Source organism: Medicago truncatula, chromosome 4 (assembly GCF_003473485.1).
Source record: "Medicago truncatula cultivar Jemalong A17 chromosome 4, MtrunA17r5.0-ANR, whole genome shotgun sequence".
Classification (NCBI taxonomy): Eukaryota; Viridiplantae; Streptophyta; class Magnoliopsida; order Fabales; family Fabaceae; genus Medicago; species Medicago truncatula.
In genome coordinates this window covers 17,633,358-17,646,457 of record NC_053045.1, presented here as the reverse complement: position 1 = coordinate 17,646,457, position 13,100 = coordinate 17,633,358, and the positions used below count along the sequence as shown (strand labels likewise).

Below are 13,100 nucleotides of genomic sequence, written 5' to 3'. Positions count from 1 at the left end.
AATAGAAATAAACAACAATAATGTGTTGATCAAAAACTTAATTACAAATGACATCTAATGTACATTTGTATATAAATGCAAAGTTTGTGCATAATACGTATATATGAACAATGACAAACCTAAAGTAACTAACAAAACCTTGGTTTTTTTCTCTAATTTTCCATACTAATTGGAACCTCTCGACAAATGATGACTCCAATATAACTGACAAAAACTTGGCTAGCTTCCTTAACTGGTTGACCTCGAGCATTCCAACGAACCTGAAGTAAGATTTCATGATATACAAAATGAATTCAGCAATGAATTAACAAGTCCAAAAAATCTCCATAAGGTACATGGCATAGTCCTCAAATTCCATAAAGAATACATATTCTATAACAACCACCTCAATGTCAGATGTTTTGATATGAGTTTTATTAGTTATGGGACTAAAATGAAAACTTGAAATTAATTAGGGGACCAAATGACCTATTAAGCCTAACTATAATTATTCAATTTTGTTTTGATAAAAACGTCGAATCGATTAGCAATATGTGAGTTTGATGAACAATTAATGGTTAGACTTTACTAATCTTTCATCCGAATTTCGAATTTCAATTAATGGTTAGGATTTTCCACCTATTTGCAAGAAGGATCATATTCATGTTCAAATGAATTACATCAAAGATCACTTTGCAACAACTGGAAAAGTTATCAGGCTTGAAGATGTTCCTGAGAACTTGTATGGAGGTGCTCTGCCTATGGTCAAGAGCAGAAAAACAAAGAGGAAGGCCATCAGCAAAGATGCTTACTTAGAGGAAGCTTCTGAACAAACCTCTAAGAAATCAAAGAAGGACAAAAAGGAGAAGTCCTCATCTGAACTAATTGCTGGCTCTGACTTGCCAACAATTCAGGAGGAAGTTCAGGACCTCAATGCTGAAGAGATTCTGAACAAGAGGGCCAGAAGTGGCAAGGAAGCTGCATCCTCTCAAGCAGTTCCTGATCAGCCTTCTATTCCCGAAAAAAAAAAGGAAGCAAGCTGTTAGAAAGTTAAGGATGGCAGCAGCTGCATCTGAAGAAGAAGAAGAGGAGGAGATAGAAGCTGCAACTGAATTGGTCACAAGGGAGGTGAGGAAGAAGCAAGCTGCTTCACTCCAGAAGGCTACGGAGTTAGCCCAGCAAGCCAAAATCCGGTTGGTAAGACGATTAAAGTAAAGAATAACTAAAAGACAATTAAAAAGCTAAAATAGCAAATCCTGTATTTATGGGTAATACCTTTCAGGAATACTTTTTTGGAAAGGGTTTTTTGAGTAATCCTTTATTATTCATGAATACTGCTTTTAAGTAAAGATAAAAAGTATAGTAGTCTAATTACTATACTTTTTATTGATAAAGTAGTAACACTAACTTATTGATCTTATTGATAAATAAGTAATTGATAAATAAGTAACAAAAACAATATTTTTTTATTTTCAACTTCATTTTTTTTTTATCGAACTCAAAAAATTTAGATTTTTCCATATCTAAATGATTTTTCCATAAAGAGTATAATAATAATAACAAGAACATAAAGATTAGAATATATATCAAAAAATTATTATCAGTATTATCATCATCAGTATTATCATCATCGGTATTATCATCATAATCAGGATTATCACCATCACCAGTCTCATCATCATCATGATCGTTATCATTTTTTTTTTAAAAACTCCGTAATTAATTTCTTCAAAAAGTTTAAAAGCCTCAAAAGCAAAACCAATAGAAGAGGGAGAATAGGATTCTTTAAATACTCAGTAATTAATAATTAATCTCCTCAACACCTTCAAAAGCAAAACCAATAGCGAAGAAGGTGGAGGAGGTGGTGGACTAAGAAAGATAGATGCCATAAAATATACCCCAAAAATAAAATTTTAAATATTTTGTTTTTTTCTCTTGAGTTTTTTTTTAAATCTGCGACCGTATAACAATTCCGACTTGTGGTTTTGACATTTTTTTTTATACCTTTTTTATTGAAATCTCATCTAGTTCCATTAAAAAAAAAAATAACCAACCCATATTATTTCAAAAAACTAAAACCTGTTTACTATTTTATTGAAGGGAAAAGTTAACGAATGCCTCGGACACTTGTTAAATACAAATTTTTAATGAAAAGTTGTGTATCGAATACATTGAAAATTATAATAATTAACTTTTGAAATGAATAATTACTAAATTTGGGATGCTCGTTAAGGCCTTTTATTGAACAGTTTTTTCTCAAATAAAAAATTTCACACCTTTCTCTTCAGTTCTTCTGATACGCGATTCTCGTTTTTTCAAAAACACAATTCATTGAATTTCTGAAACGCGATTCTCTCATTTTTCAGAAACGCGATTTAGGTTTTCCCCTGATTTCTTTTTGACGCATCGCTCAATTTCTCTCGGAGATATCCACTCCGCACAGGCGCACAGTGATCCACTACATTGATAGAAAAAGTAAGTAATGGTCTGCATTATGATTTTTGCAATTAATATTAACAGTGGAGTGAAAATTAATTAGAATTAGAATTAGAATTAATTTTGAAGGATTGATGCAGGACAAGAGTCCTTGTTGGAGACAGAGTTTTGGGTCAAGACTGCATCAACCAGAAGTTGTCATTTGAGGTGGGTTTCCTCTCCTAGGCTTGAACTTAACTAGTTATTATTGATATCTTTATATTGGATTAATGGGTACTGTGATTAGTATGATAAATTAAGTGATTTTCATTGTTGTTGAAATTAGAATTAGGATGGATTAGTGTGTGGAACTAGAATTATAGTTATACAAATTCTTTAACTAAGTTATGCCTAGGAATATTAAGTAATTAATAGAATCATGGGACTGTCAAAATTAGACTTTGTTGAGTTTAGTTTTCTATATACCCATATGAACCTTCAGCCCACATATATATGTATGTGTGATATGAATGAATGGATCATGCTTAAGTTACTATTGGCCTTGCTGCCGTGATATTTGTGAAGCTTGAAATTGTAGAGTTAGAAAAAACCATGGTCGGAGGCAAAATCAACATGGTAACAAACACACGCTATGAAGATCAAATTCTGTTTGATGTTGGCACTGACGCCTACAAATAGATTTGTTTTATCTTGTTATATGTCTCTGCAAATTATGCCATAGACTTCAAACTTGGCTAGTCTAAAGACAGAGAAAAAGAAAAGTATTTTCTTGAGAGGTACATTGTGAAATGAATGACAGTTCAACTATTAAATCATTTTAGAAATATGTATATATTGTTCGTACTGTTTTGGATAGGTACAATTGTTCGTACTGTTTTGGATAGGTACAATAAATGTTTAACAATAGTTAAACGCTCAAATTTCTACAGGTTGAAACTGTCAGTTGTTATTAAATAAAATAATGACAAGATTATGCTAATGGTATAGGTGATCATTTTTTCAGTGTACTTGAGCCATTAGTGTTTGCTCAGTTAAATTATGATAAAATTGTGAGGCAGCTCCGGTAAAGTATTGTTTATCATGGCTCTGTTTGTTTCAGATTTTTTTAAAAAAAAATCACTTTTTTCATTTTTAAGTGTTTGTTTAGGATTTTTAGAAAAACTATTTTTTTTTTAAACAAGGAGGTAACATATGTACAAGTTATAACTCATTTTAAAAATAAAAAAAAGGATTTTTATGCGTAGCAGGCAAACAAAAATAACTTCAGATTTTTTTTTTAAATCTCTAGATTCTTGTAACACAAATTCTGTTTTTTTTAAAGCTGAAACAAACGCACCCTATATCCAACGCTTTACCGGCAGGTGAATACTAGTACCCTCACGCCTGATAGTATTTACAACAACTAAAACGACCAAGATAATTAATATGTGTTCCACCTTTACTTTTGTTCATGACTTATATTATTATTGAATTGTAATTGCTGAACAATGTTGGTGGTCAGTTGACAAATTCAGGTTTGTAATAGATGTTGTTAGTGATCACATAAACCATTGGTTGTTTATTGTGGACTAACTTAACATGCAATATTATAGTTAGTTAGTGTCTGATATTATGGTTGTAGACTTGCAGTTCGGGAATCCACTGAGACAAGTAGGTCTCCTCCCACTCCTTTTATTTTTTAGATAGACAGGGGAAGTTTGTTGTGGACACAAGGGTTAGCTCTTGAAGAATAGACTTCAAGACTCTGTTTTTGGATTTTTTTATGTAAACGCATGGATTTTTTTTTTCATGTACATTTTGAGAATTGTATCCTGTTCTCGAAAATATGACAAGAATTTAGATTACCCTGTAATTCGACTCAATTATTTTAATTATCCGGTATCAGTTGTAACATTTTGTATAAAATTATAGAAAAATTATACAGGATGTTATAATATTGCTTTTGATTTAATAACCCATTTTGATTGAAGTTATATATGATAATATTAATAATAATTATTAAAACTAGTTTGCACTTGTTGTTGACCTAGGGACCTGGATAGTGAGTGAATCAAATTAGTAAATGGCATCGAGCTTACAGAAAATTGAAGGGGACGAGTCCGTACTATTGCGCGTTACTCATTCTAATCTCAAATCTTTCAACCCCGACATTCGCTTCTCCCTACAGCTCACAGTGGAAGCAGTCAAGGACAAGCTATGGAAAAAATGTGGTACTTCTGTTAACTCTATGCACCTCGAACTCTACGACGAACTTCGCAATAAAATCGCCGATCTCTCTGATCATTCCAAACTCCTTGGATTCTATTCTCCTTTTGATGGGTTAGTTAGTTTCTCTTTTTCTTTCTATTTTTTATTTTATTCCTCATCAATTGTTTAGTGTTTTTACTTTTTTTCCATGTGAACTGTGGCAGGTTTCGTTTGCACGTCGTTGATCTTGATCCAGCCTCTGTTACATCGGGTGGATGGTTGGAAGATACTTCTTTGGTGGAGAAATACGAAATTTCTGAAGAATCTTATAATAAGCGAGGAGGCATGTCCTTCTATCACCCCATCCAACACAACTTTTTTAATTTGTGAAAACTGGTTCTTGTAGCTTATTATTTTTTTTTTTCATTATGCTATAGCAGACACTTTCAGAAAATATAGGGAGAAATTGACTTCGCAAGCTCCATCGACTATTGAGGCAAAGGTAAACTTTTCATTGACTTAGCCTGATGTATTTAGCCCTCTTCAATTGCATGTATTGTTAATCTAGCTGATTGAATTTGTAGTGTTTGATATAGTTAGCGGTTGAAGTAGCTTATAAATATAAAATGATGTAAAAAAAGGCGTATTCAAGTAAGATTGCAGGGGTGAAATCGAGATAAAAGGTGATAAGCTATAAGCTACTTGAATTAGCTTATCAAAAACGCTATAAGCTCGTGAGAAAATGACAGTTACCAAATGTTTTTCTTTAGTCATACAAGCTTATAAGCTATAAGCTCAACTATGTATCTTACCAAACAAACACTTATTGGATATATTAAAGCTTCTTATGTCTGTTACTTGAGATGGGCTCATGTGCTGGCTTTTGGGTAATGGACACTTTCACTGATTTGGCATTTCCCGTGCAGACATTAGACACCGACATGGAAGACATCTGTGCTAATATCAAGGTTTGTTAGTTATCATTTTTACGTTCTTTATTTTCTATTTACTTACGAGCATAATTGTTGTATAGGTTATTTTTGTATAGTTGTCAAAGTTATAAGGTTTAGGTGGATAAGGAGGAAAATTGAATAAAGATACAATGCGAAATGCGAGGTTAGATTGATAAGACATTTGGATAGAAATTTGAATGAAGATTTAGGCCAGCTGAATCCAAATGGAGGTAATGGGCCTAATGTGTGGAGAGTGTACCACAGGAAGATATATGAGAAGAAGGATGCTGAGCTGGTGTAGCAAGTGGAGAAGCTAGTGGAAGTTAGTTATATAGGGATGGGGACTGAGGAGAGGGGGCATGCTGAGTTCTGTTATAGTGAGATACGGAACTTCAGGGAATATTTTCTCTGATGCGGGGAGTTGTTGGGTTAGGCTCGGCAGACTCATTGCTATCAGATTTTCTTTTCAATAATTCAATGTAGTTTGTAACATGTATGCAAATTACTGTTATCCATCATTTTTCTCTACTCTCTTTCAAAAAAAACAAAAATCATTTTTCTCTATTGAAATAACAAGGATTAGGTGGACAAGGATGAAAACTAAATAAAGATACAATGAACAATACGAGGTTAGATTGATAAGAGATTTGATAATAAATAACTGTAAAACACACTTATAATTCTAATTTTTTCATGTATCAATGTAGTTAAACCAGTATCAGCCTCCCCAATAGGACTGCTAACGTAATACAAATCTTACATTATAATACTCTTCCTACATCTACAAGTTAACTTACAAATGTCAATGACCAATATTCTTAGAGTTACTTTATATTATATGTATATCTAATGCATGCCCTTATCCAAGTCTTGTTTACCTTCTGCTTAAATCAAACCTAACTATGAAGAACAAGTAGTGGCGCGAATAAAATTCCTGAACATTTCTTCACAGAACATGTCAAGGACCAAGTATTCCAAATGTGTAAAGTATTTACTAGGTGGAAGCTTAGAACAGCTTTACATAACTAAACCTTCATATAATGTGGGATCTAACAATGATAGCAGGAAAGAGTGACCATGAATGAGAGGCAACAAGCAAGCTGAGCACTGTAGGGAAGATAGCTTGGCGAGATAGCTGGAATAAAGCACAAGATTCGACAACTTGAATGTCCTTGAAATCATCAAACTATGATAATTTGTTTACATTTTGCTTGATGATTTTTGTGAAAACTTGTGATTTAGTACAACAAAAGAGCTGGTTTTGATGAAATATAATTAAGGATTTTCAGACAACAGAATAAATGGTAATATTTAATAAAATAAAAAACTGCCTACGGTACATCACTCTAGCATCATTTCTTTTCCACGATCACTTTTTCATTTATACCTATTCCCTTAAAGAATGAATGAAAGTGTATTTGGTTAGTTTGGTTATTATTGAAACTGCTTTTATTTTAAGTAGAGACTAGGGAAGAAAGGACTGAGGACGTCCATTTTTGAAATTATGAAAGATTTAGAGGGGGATTAACTTGACTGTGTAGTTTGGATGGGATTAACATACACCAGATAGCCTGTACGAATCTGAATGTTTTTAGTGGTTTGGATATGATGTTTTGCTAGTATCAATTTGTATCACCTATCAATTGCTAGTCATATAACAAATGGGTTTGACTAAAGATATGATATTGTTTTCTAGCAGTATATTGTAGCCTCATTTACATTATTTAATTTTAGATGCATCATAAGTAGCACTTATTTTTTGGATCTTTCGATCATGTGATGTTTTCTCTGGTTGTTTTAGTTAGGTCATGTGTTTTTGCAGTTTTGCTTTGTTGTAAAAGGGATATATAATATATTTTGTATTTCATATTGTTGTTTTATTTGGTGTTTCTGAATTGAATCTCTTTGAATTTCTATGTTGTTACTCTCCTCTCCAATTTCCAAAATATCAAGGTAGGATCCAGATGTGAAGTTGAACCTGGGGCAAAAAGAGGTGTTGTAAAATTTGTTGGTCAGGCAGAACCACTGGGTCCTGGCTTCTGGGTTGGAGTTCAATATGATGAACCCTTGGGCAAACATGATGGCATGTAAGTAAAATTACCATATTTTTGTATGCAAATCAATCAACTACGACCACCTCATCATGGTAATTCCTGCTTTTAGCTATTGTGTTCTGTTTTGCATTGAAAAACAGTAATTATGCCTACATTTATCTCAGAATTTCCCTTGGTTATGTTACAGGGTTAAAGGAGTACGTTACTTCCAATGCCCTCCATCTCACGGGGGAATAGTTAGGCCGGAGAAAGTGAAGGTTTGTTGGAAATCATGTAGTAGTCCTTTAGTATCAAAATATTTTTCATTCATGTTTTTTTTTTTGCCTGATAAAAATAAAAGGAAAAATACGATGACAAGGAATACTGCTTAACGTAAGAATAAAACACAAAATGACCAAGAGCAAAAATAACTTAATACATCCAAAACCCTACTCTTATCCCAAATCTAGTATTGTGCTGTACTGCTTTTTTCTTGATAACTGCACACACACTAAGGCTCGGTTTGGGAGCTTGGAGGAAAGGGCTTTGGGGAGAGGGAAAGAGAGGGAACAGAAGAGAAGTCTTCCACTTTATTTTAGGGTGATTATGTAGAGAACAATAAAAAAATACGGATGATTAATATATTTTTAATTGTCAGTATTATAACATGAAAATGATTTGAAGAATTTTTCTAAACATGTGAATGGAAAAATTCTGACACGGTGACACCAGATGGTGGCAAAAAGTATATTTGATTTCATATATCTAATAATATTTGTCTAAAAAACACTGATTTTTTTCTATCTTTATAAATTCTTTCCAGGTTGGTGACTTCCCTGAACGAGATCCCTTTGAAGAGGATGAAATTTGAGTCTTAATAAGGAAGCTACTTTTAGGCCTGCTGGAGTTTTCTTTATAGTTTTTTCTGTTGTAGAATTCCAACATTAATTTGGCAAGCTTTTTTATTGGCCTTTCAAGGCAATGGATTTATGTAGTCAAAGATTGCTCAACTGCGGTTTTCGACTGTTTGTATTTGTATTGTATTACCTTGTGTAGAAAGAAAACATGGGGAAAAAGTTGCAGAGTTGATTTCAAGGGTTAAATGAGAGCTGGTACATTAGGATGGTTGCTCAATAAAACAATGAACATTGAGCTAATGAAATGAAGGGGATAATCACTAAAATAGAATGATTAGAGTCAATTACATTATCTGACTTATACAATCTATCTTTGCTACAAATGTGTTCATTGTAAATAAAAAGGTCCTAATTGTATAAAGCTAATATCTACTTCAAAATATCTACTTCAAGTATCTTTATCTTCAGACCGGAATTATCAGATAATTTTTCTTACAATGAAGCCACCTCTTCATTGTATATATGGTATTACATGCTTTAACTGCCCAAAATTCTTCAGTGTCGTTTCACTCAACCTTGAACAAACACAGAGTTAACTTAACCTTCAGTGTCAGAGAAAGACATACATAGAGTTCATTCAACCTTCAGTGCTGGAGAAAGACTTGCTTTAAGATTATGGAAGTCACCAATGTCCTAAGGCATCTATGCCATAATGTTTAGCTGATTGACATTCTATGATCTTGGTTCAGAATTTGTGTCACTACGGCATTAACCAAATTCTTGTTGGCTAAGCTCACATTACAAGATCATTGATGCTGATTCAAAATCGTAAATACAGATGAAAAAAATTAAGATTTAATCCAAAAAAATTTATGGTTAAATTATGGATGATAGCTTTCTTTCCATTATCATCTAGCTCATACAGTTCAGCATAAATGTCGATCCAGGTAAGATCACAGATCCTTTGGTCTTCAGTAAACAGCCCTAGGTCCACGAAACATTCATTCTCCTTGATTGAGGACCCACCTTCAAATATATCTAAAGCTATTCCGGTGCGACCAAGTCTTTTACTAGACTTCAAAATTGACTCACTTTTCAATCATTCCTTCATAATTTGTCATACCAGAAAAGGATGCTTGCAGAGAGATCCAACAATGATTTCAAGGGTCAATGTGTAGCAAGCACTGAACAAACTTGGTAAACAACCTGCTATAACATCACCTAATATTGTTTGATTTTTACATACATGATCAGGCTCACATTTATCATCACATCTAAAACATTTAGTTTTTCTGATTTATAGCGTATTCCAACCTCAACAAGCCTTTTGTATCCCCCACTCTACTTCTGGACATTCCCATAGACAATAGTAGATTTACACAAACCATAACCTTCTGCATACCTCTTGAACTACTCAATAAAAGCTGTTAGAGAAACTGTTTGTTTCAAACTTTTGATCAGTGCATCATTCAATTCCCGTGGTAACTAATTCTCCTTCTCTTGTCTGGCCCAAGCTTCATGAATGTGCTCCATAGACTCCAATCTTGACTCCGTGCTTGTGGTAACCATCAAAAAGTTACATCAAATACTCACAGCTCCTAGAAGGGGCTCTGAAACCATTTGATAAAACTTGTTCAGATTACAAACGTATTCTAGAGATTAGAGAATGAATTTTCATTGAAGATCCTATTTGCCAAGAGTTGGAATGTTGTACAAAATAAATGAATACAAATTCTCTTAATTTTCAAGTGCAAACTGTCAAACAATGAACCATACCAGTTTTCAGTTTCACCAAGTATTCTTCCTGATTGGATGTATCTGATGTTTGATTTATCTACAAATATGCCTCCACCTTGATACTTCATCTTCATAGGAATCCACCATAAGTACAACTTTGTTTCAAATTAACTACATAATACTGAACGTGTGTATCAAATCAAGGTCATGAAGCATGACAAATTTCATCAAAGAAAAGGAAATGACCAAAATCATCTGTCAAGTTAGTTAGTAGTTCCAAAATATCTGGTTCCTCCTATAATGTTTTTTAAGATATTTCTGTATCAAAATCCTATAACTCCATTTCTGTTGTTGTGTCTTGTATTCCAAAAACGCCTCCGAACTCAAATGAAAGTCACCTTTACCTAAAACCTCAAACACAAACGGATCTGTAAACAATCTCGTACAATCATCCACATCCATTTTATTCAAAACAAACTCCAAATTCCTTCCAAGCCTTCTATCCAAGTATGCCTCCACAACACAACCGTAAGTAACCAAATCAGGAACAACCTTTTCACTCCTCATATGTTCAATACTAAGATGAAGATCCCAAAACAGCGCCATCCTCGAAAACGCCATAGCCCTAATATTAAAAGTCGTAACATCCGGACGAAACCCTGATTCAACCATCCTAACAAACTCTCTCTGCAAGCTCTTCATCTTAAAATTAGCAGCATAAGAAAGCAATAAAAGATTCCACAAAACATTCCCAACATTTCTCCTACCTAAACCAACATCTCTAACAAACTCACCCAATTCATAGAATTTTCTCTTCTTTATATAGCCATAAGCCATAGCCCTAATCACATTTTCCTCAATCAAAAACCTAGATCTCTTAAACCTTCCATAAGCACTCTCCATTTCATTCAAACTACCAAAAACACTATAATACAAAAGAATTTCATTACCTAATTTTGAATCAATTCGAAAACCCTTTGAAACCATTTCATTGATTGTTTCTTCCATCAATTTTAAGTTTCCTGCATTTCCAAAACAAGAGATTGCCAATGAGTAAAACTGAGGCAAAAGGGTCAGATTTCTTGAATTTAGTGAATGAAGAATGTTGATGATATGATCAAATTTGCGTTGTTCTGCATATGATTTGAATAATTTAGAAATGAAATGAAGAGAAGGGTGAAAGGAACTGTTTAGGAGTTGTTCCCATGTGGTTTGTGATTTATGAAAGTAACCATTTTGTGTGTAGTGTAACATCAATGAAGGTAAAGAAGAAGAAGAAGAAGAAGAGTGTTTGTGTTTATCATTGTGAATGAGTAATGAATTGGGTTGCTGAAAAATAGGTTTTTTCGTAGTGATGAGGTTACGAGAATGATGGGGTTTTTGTGGTGGAGATGAAGATGAAGATGAGGAGTGAGAGTGTTTGAGAAGAAGAATATTATTATGAGAAGAGAGGGAAACGGTTTCCATTGAGAATGAATGATCGGAGAAGAAAGCAAGATTATGGAATTACATTAGATAAGGGTAACGACTGTGGATTGGATATACCCACCTAATAAGTGGTTGTTTGATACGATGCAGCAGGTGTCGACTACAGGTTATTAGTTCCAGAGGAAACGGAAATGTTAACCGGTGCTCTGGGGCGCTGGTAAAGGAATTATAAATTGTGTATTCTGTTATGAAACTATTAAAATAAGAAGAACAAGATTAAAGAGAAGAAGAGAGAATAGAGAGAGAAGAATGAGGATTATATTATTTTCTTATGATGTATAATTAGGTTACATGTGAGCTCTATTTATAGAGAAATACAATGACTTGGGGAGTAAGCACAATATGGCCCAATAAGCTAACAATATGATCCAATAACCCAATTGCTATATGGACATCCACTTGTAATATTCATAACACTCCCCCTTGGATGTCCATCTCGGATATGCCTCATTAAAACCTTACTAGAGAAAAACCCAGTGGGAAAAAATTCCAGTGAAGGAAAAAGAGTACAACATCCTTTTGTGTTATAATCTGCCTCGTTAAAAACCTTACCAGGAAAACCCAATGGGATAAAACCATGGTTAAGGGAAAAAGAGTGCAGAACACATCTTTGTCTCTCCCTCATAAAGACAATTATATATGAGACGAAGAAATTTAAACAATCTTTTATGCTAGTTACTCAAAATCTTTACTTGACGGTGACTCTGTAGAAAGATATGATATATTTTCATACTCTTCTCCAAATTAGCAGCTCTTGTGATATCTTCATATTGAGTTGTTGAAAGAACCTCCTTTTAAAATTAGAAAACCACAAGTTTCTTGTATGTGTGAAATCATAATCCTTAATAAAGAGCATTCTCCACTTCCTTGACGTAGTGCTAACATTTTCAAATGATCGGATGATATTGTTGTTTCTCTAAGATACAAATTGTATGTTTGACTTTGCTGCAATATCTGTATTTACTAATATTGACAAAAAAAATACCACAATATATATATAATAAGCAAAATGCGTTCGTGTCCTCACCTGACCAATTCAAATTGTTCATGATTTTCTTGAGGACATGATCTTTACTCACATCAAGTGACATCACAATCATTCTAGTACATAATCAATTAGATTTGTCCATAAAAACATTTATATAACAAAATTTAGAATCTCTTCAGGAGTTCTAATATATATACAATTATAACAAATTCATTTCAAATCCTTAAGATGTCATATTTCCAATAGATTTGATAGTACGTTTCACTCAAATGAAATCCTTCAAGTAGTTTCATATAATTGTAGCACATTTTCATATAATTTGAGCCTTTCATGTGCTACTGAACTTAATCAAGTATGAAAAAGTTCTTGGATTCACTTATGGTGAATGTCTTTTAAAATAAATGGTAGACATTTACCAATTCACTTCAGGTGAACATATCAA

General features: G+C 33.3%; 2 protein-coding genes across 5 annotated transcripts; one reads left to right on the top strand and one right to left on the bottom strand.

Annotated features, from left to right (window-relative positions):
* Positions 1 to 2,228: 2,228 nt before the first annotated feature.
* On the top strand, positions 2,229 to 8,771 carry LOC25479452 (tubulin-folding cofactor B). Of its 4 annotated transcripts, none has more exons than XR_003008678.2 (9): positions 2,229 to 2,454; positions 2,556 to 2,622; positions 4,446 to 4,734; positions 4,827 to 4,945; positions 5,040 to 5,104; positions 5,529 to 5,570; positions 7,509 to 7,701; positions 7,797 to 7,866; positions 8,412 to 8,691. XR_003008678.2 is itself a non-coding variant. In XM_024774857.2 (9 exons), the coding sequence occupies exons 3-9, from the start codon at positions 4,478 to 4,480 to the stop codon at positions 8,457 to 8,459; spliced, it is 735 nt and encodes a 244-aa protein (XP_024630625.1). In that variant the 5' UTR covers positions 2,231 to 2,454; positions 2,556 to 2,622; positions 4,446 to 4,477; the 3' UTR covers positions 8,460 to 8,771. The 4 variants fall into 4 exon arrangements, 3 of the variants coding, with proteins under 3 accessions (XP_039688824.1, XP_024630625.1, XP_013443611.1); XM_024774857.2 differs by having other exon boundaries at positions 2,231 to 2,454; positions 7,509 to 7,642; positions 8,412 to 8,771; XM_013588157.3 differs by having other exon boundaries at positions 2,232 to 2,454; positions 5,043 to 5,104; positions 7,509 to 7,642; positions 8,412 to 8,771.
* On the bottom strand, positions 8,743 to 11,755 carry LOC25479453 (pentatricopeptide repeat-containing protein At3g42630). The gene is made up of 2 exons (XM_013588161.3): positions 10,222 to 11,755; positions 8,743 to 10,055 (listed from the first exon to the last, which is right to left on the bottom strand). The coding sequence occupies exon 1, from the start codon at positions 11,647 to 11,649 to the stop codon at positions 10,450 to 10,452; it is 1,200 nt and encodes a 399-aa protein (XP_013443615.1). The 5' UTR covers positions 11,650 to 11,755; the 3' UTR covers positions 8,743 to 10,055; positions 10,222 to 10,449.
* Between the last annotated feature and the right edge of the window lie 1,345 nt (positions 11,756 to 13,100).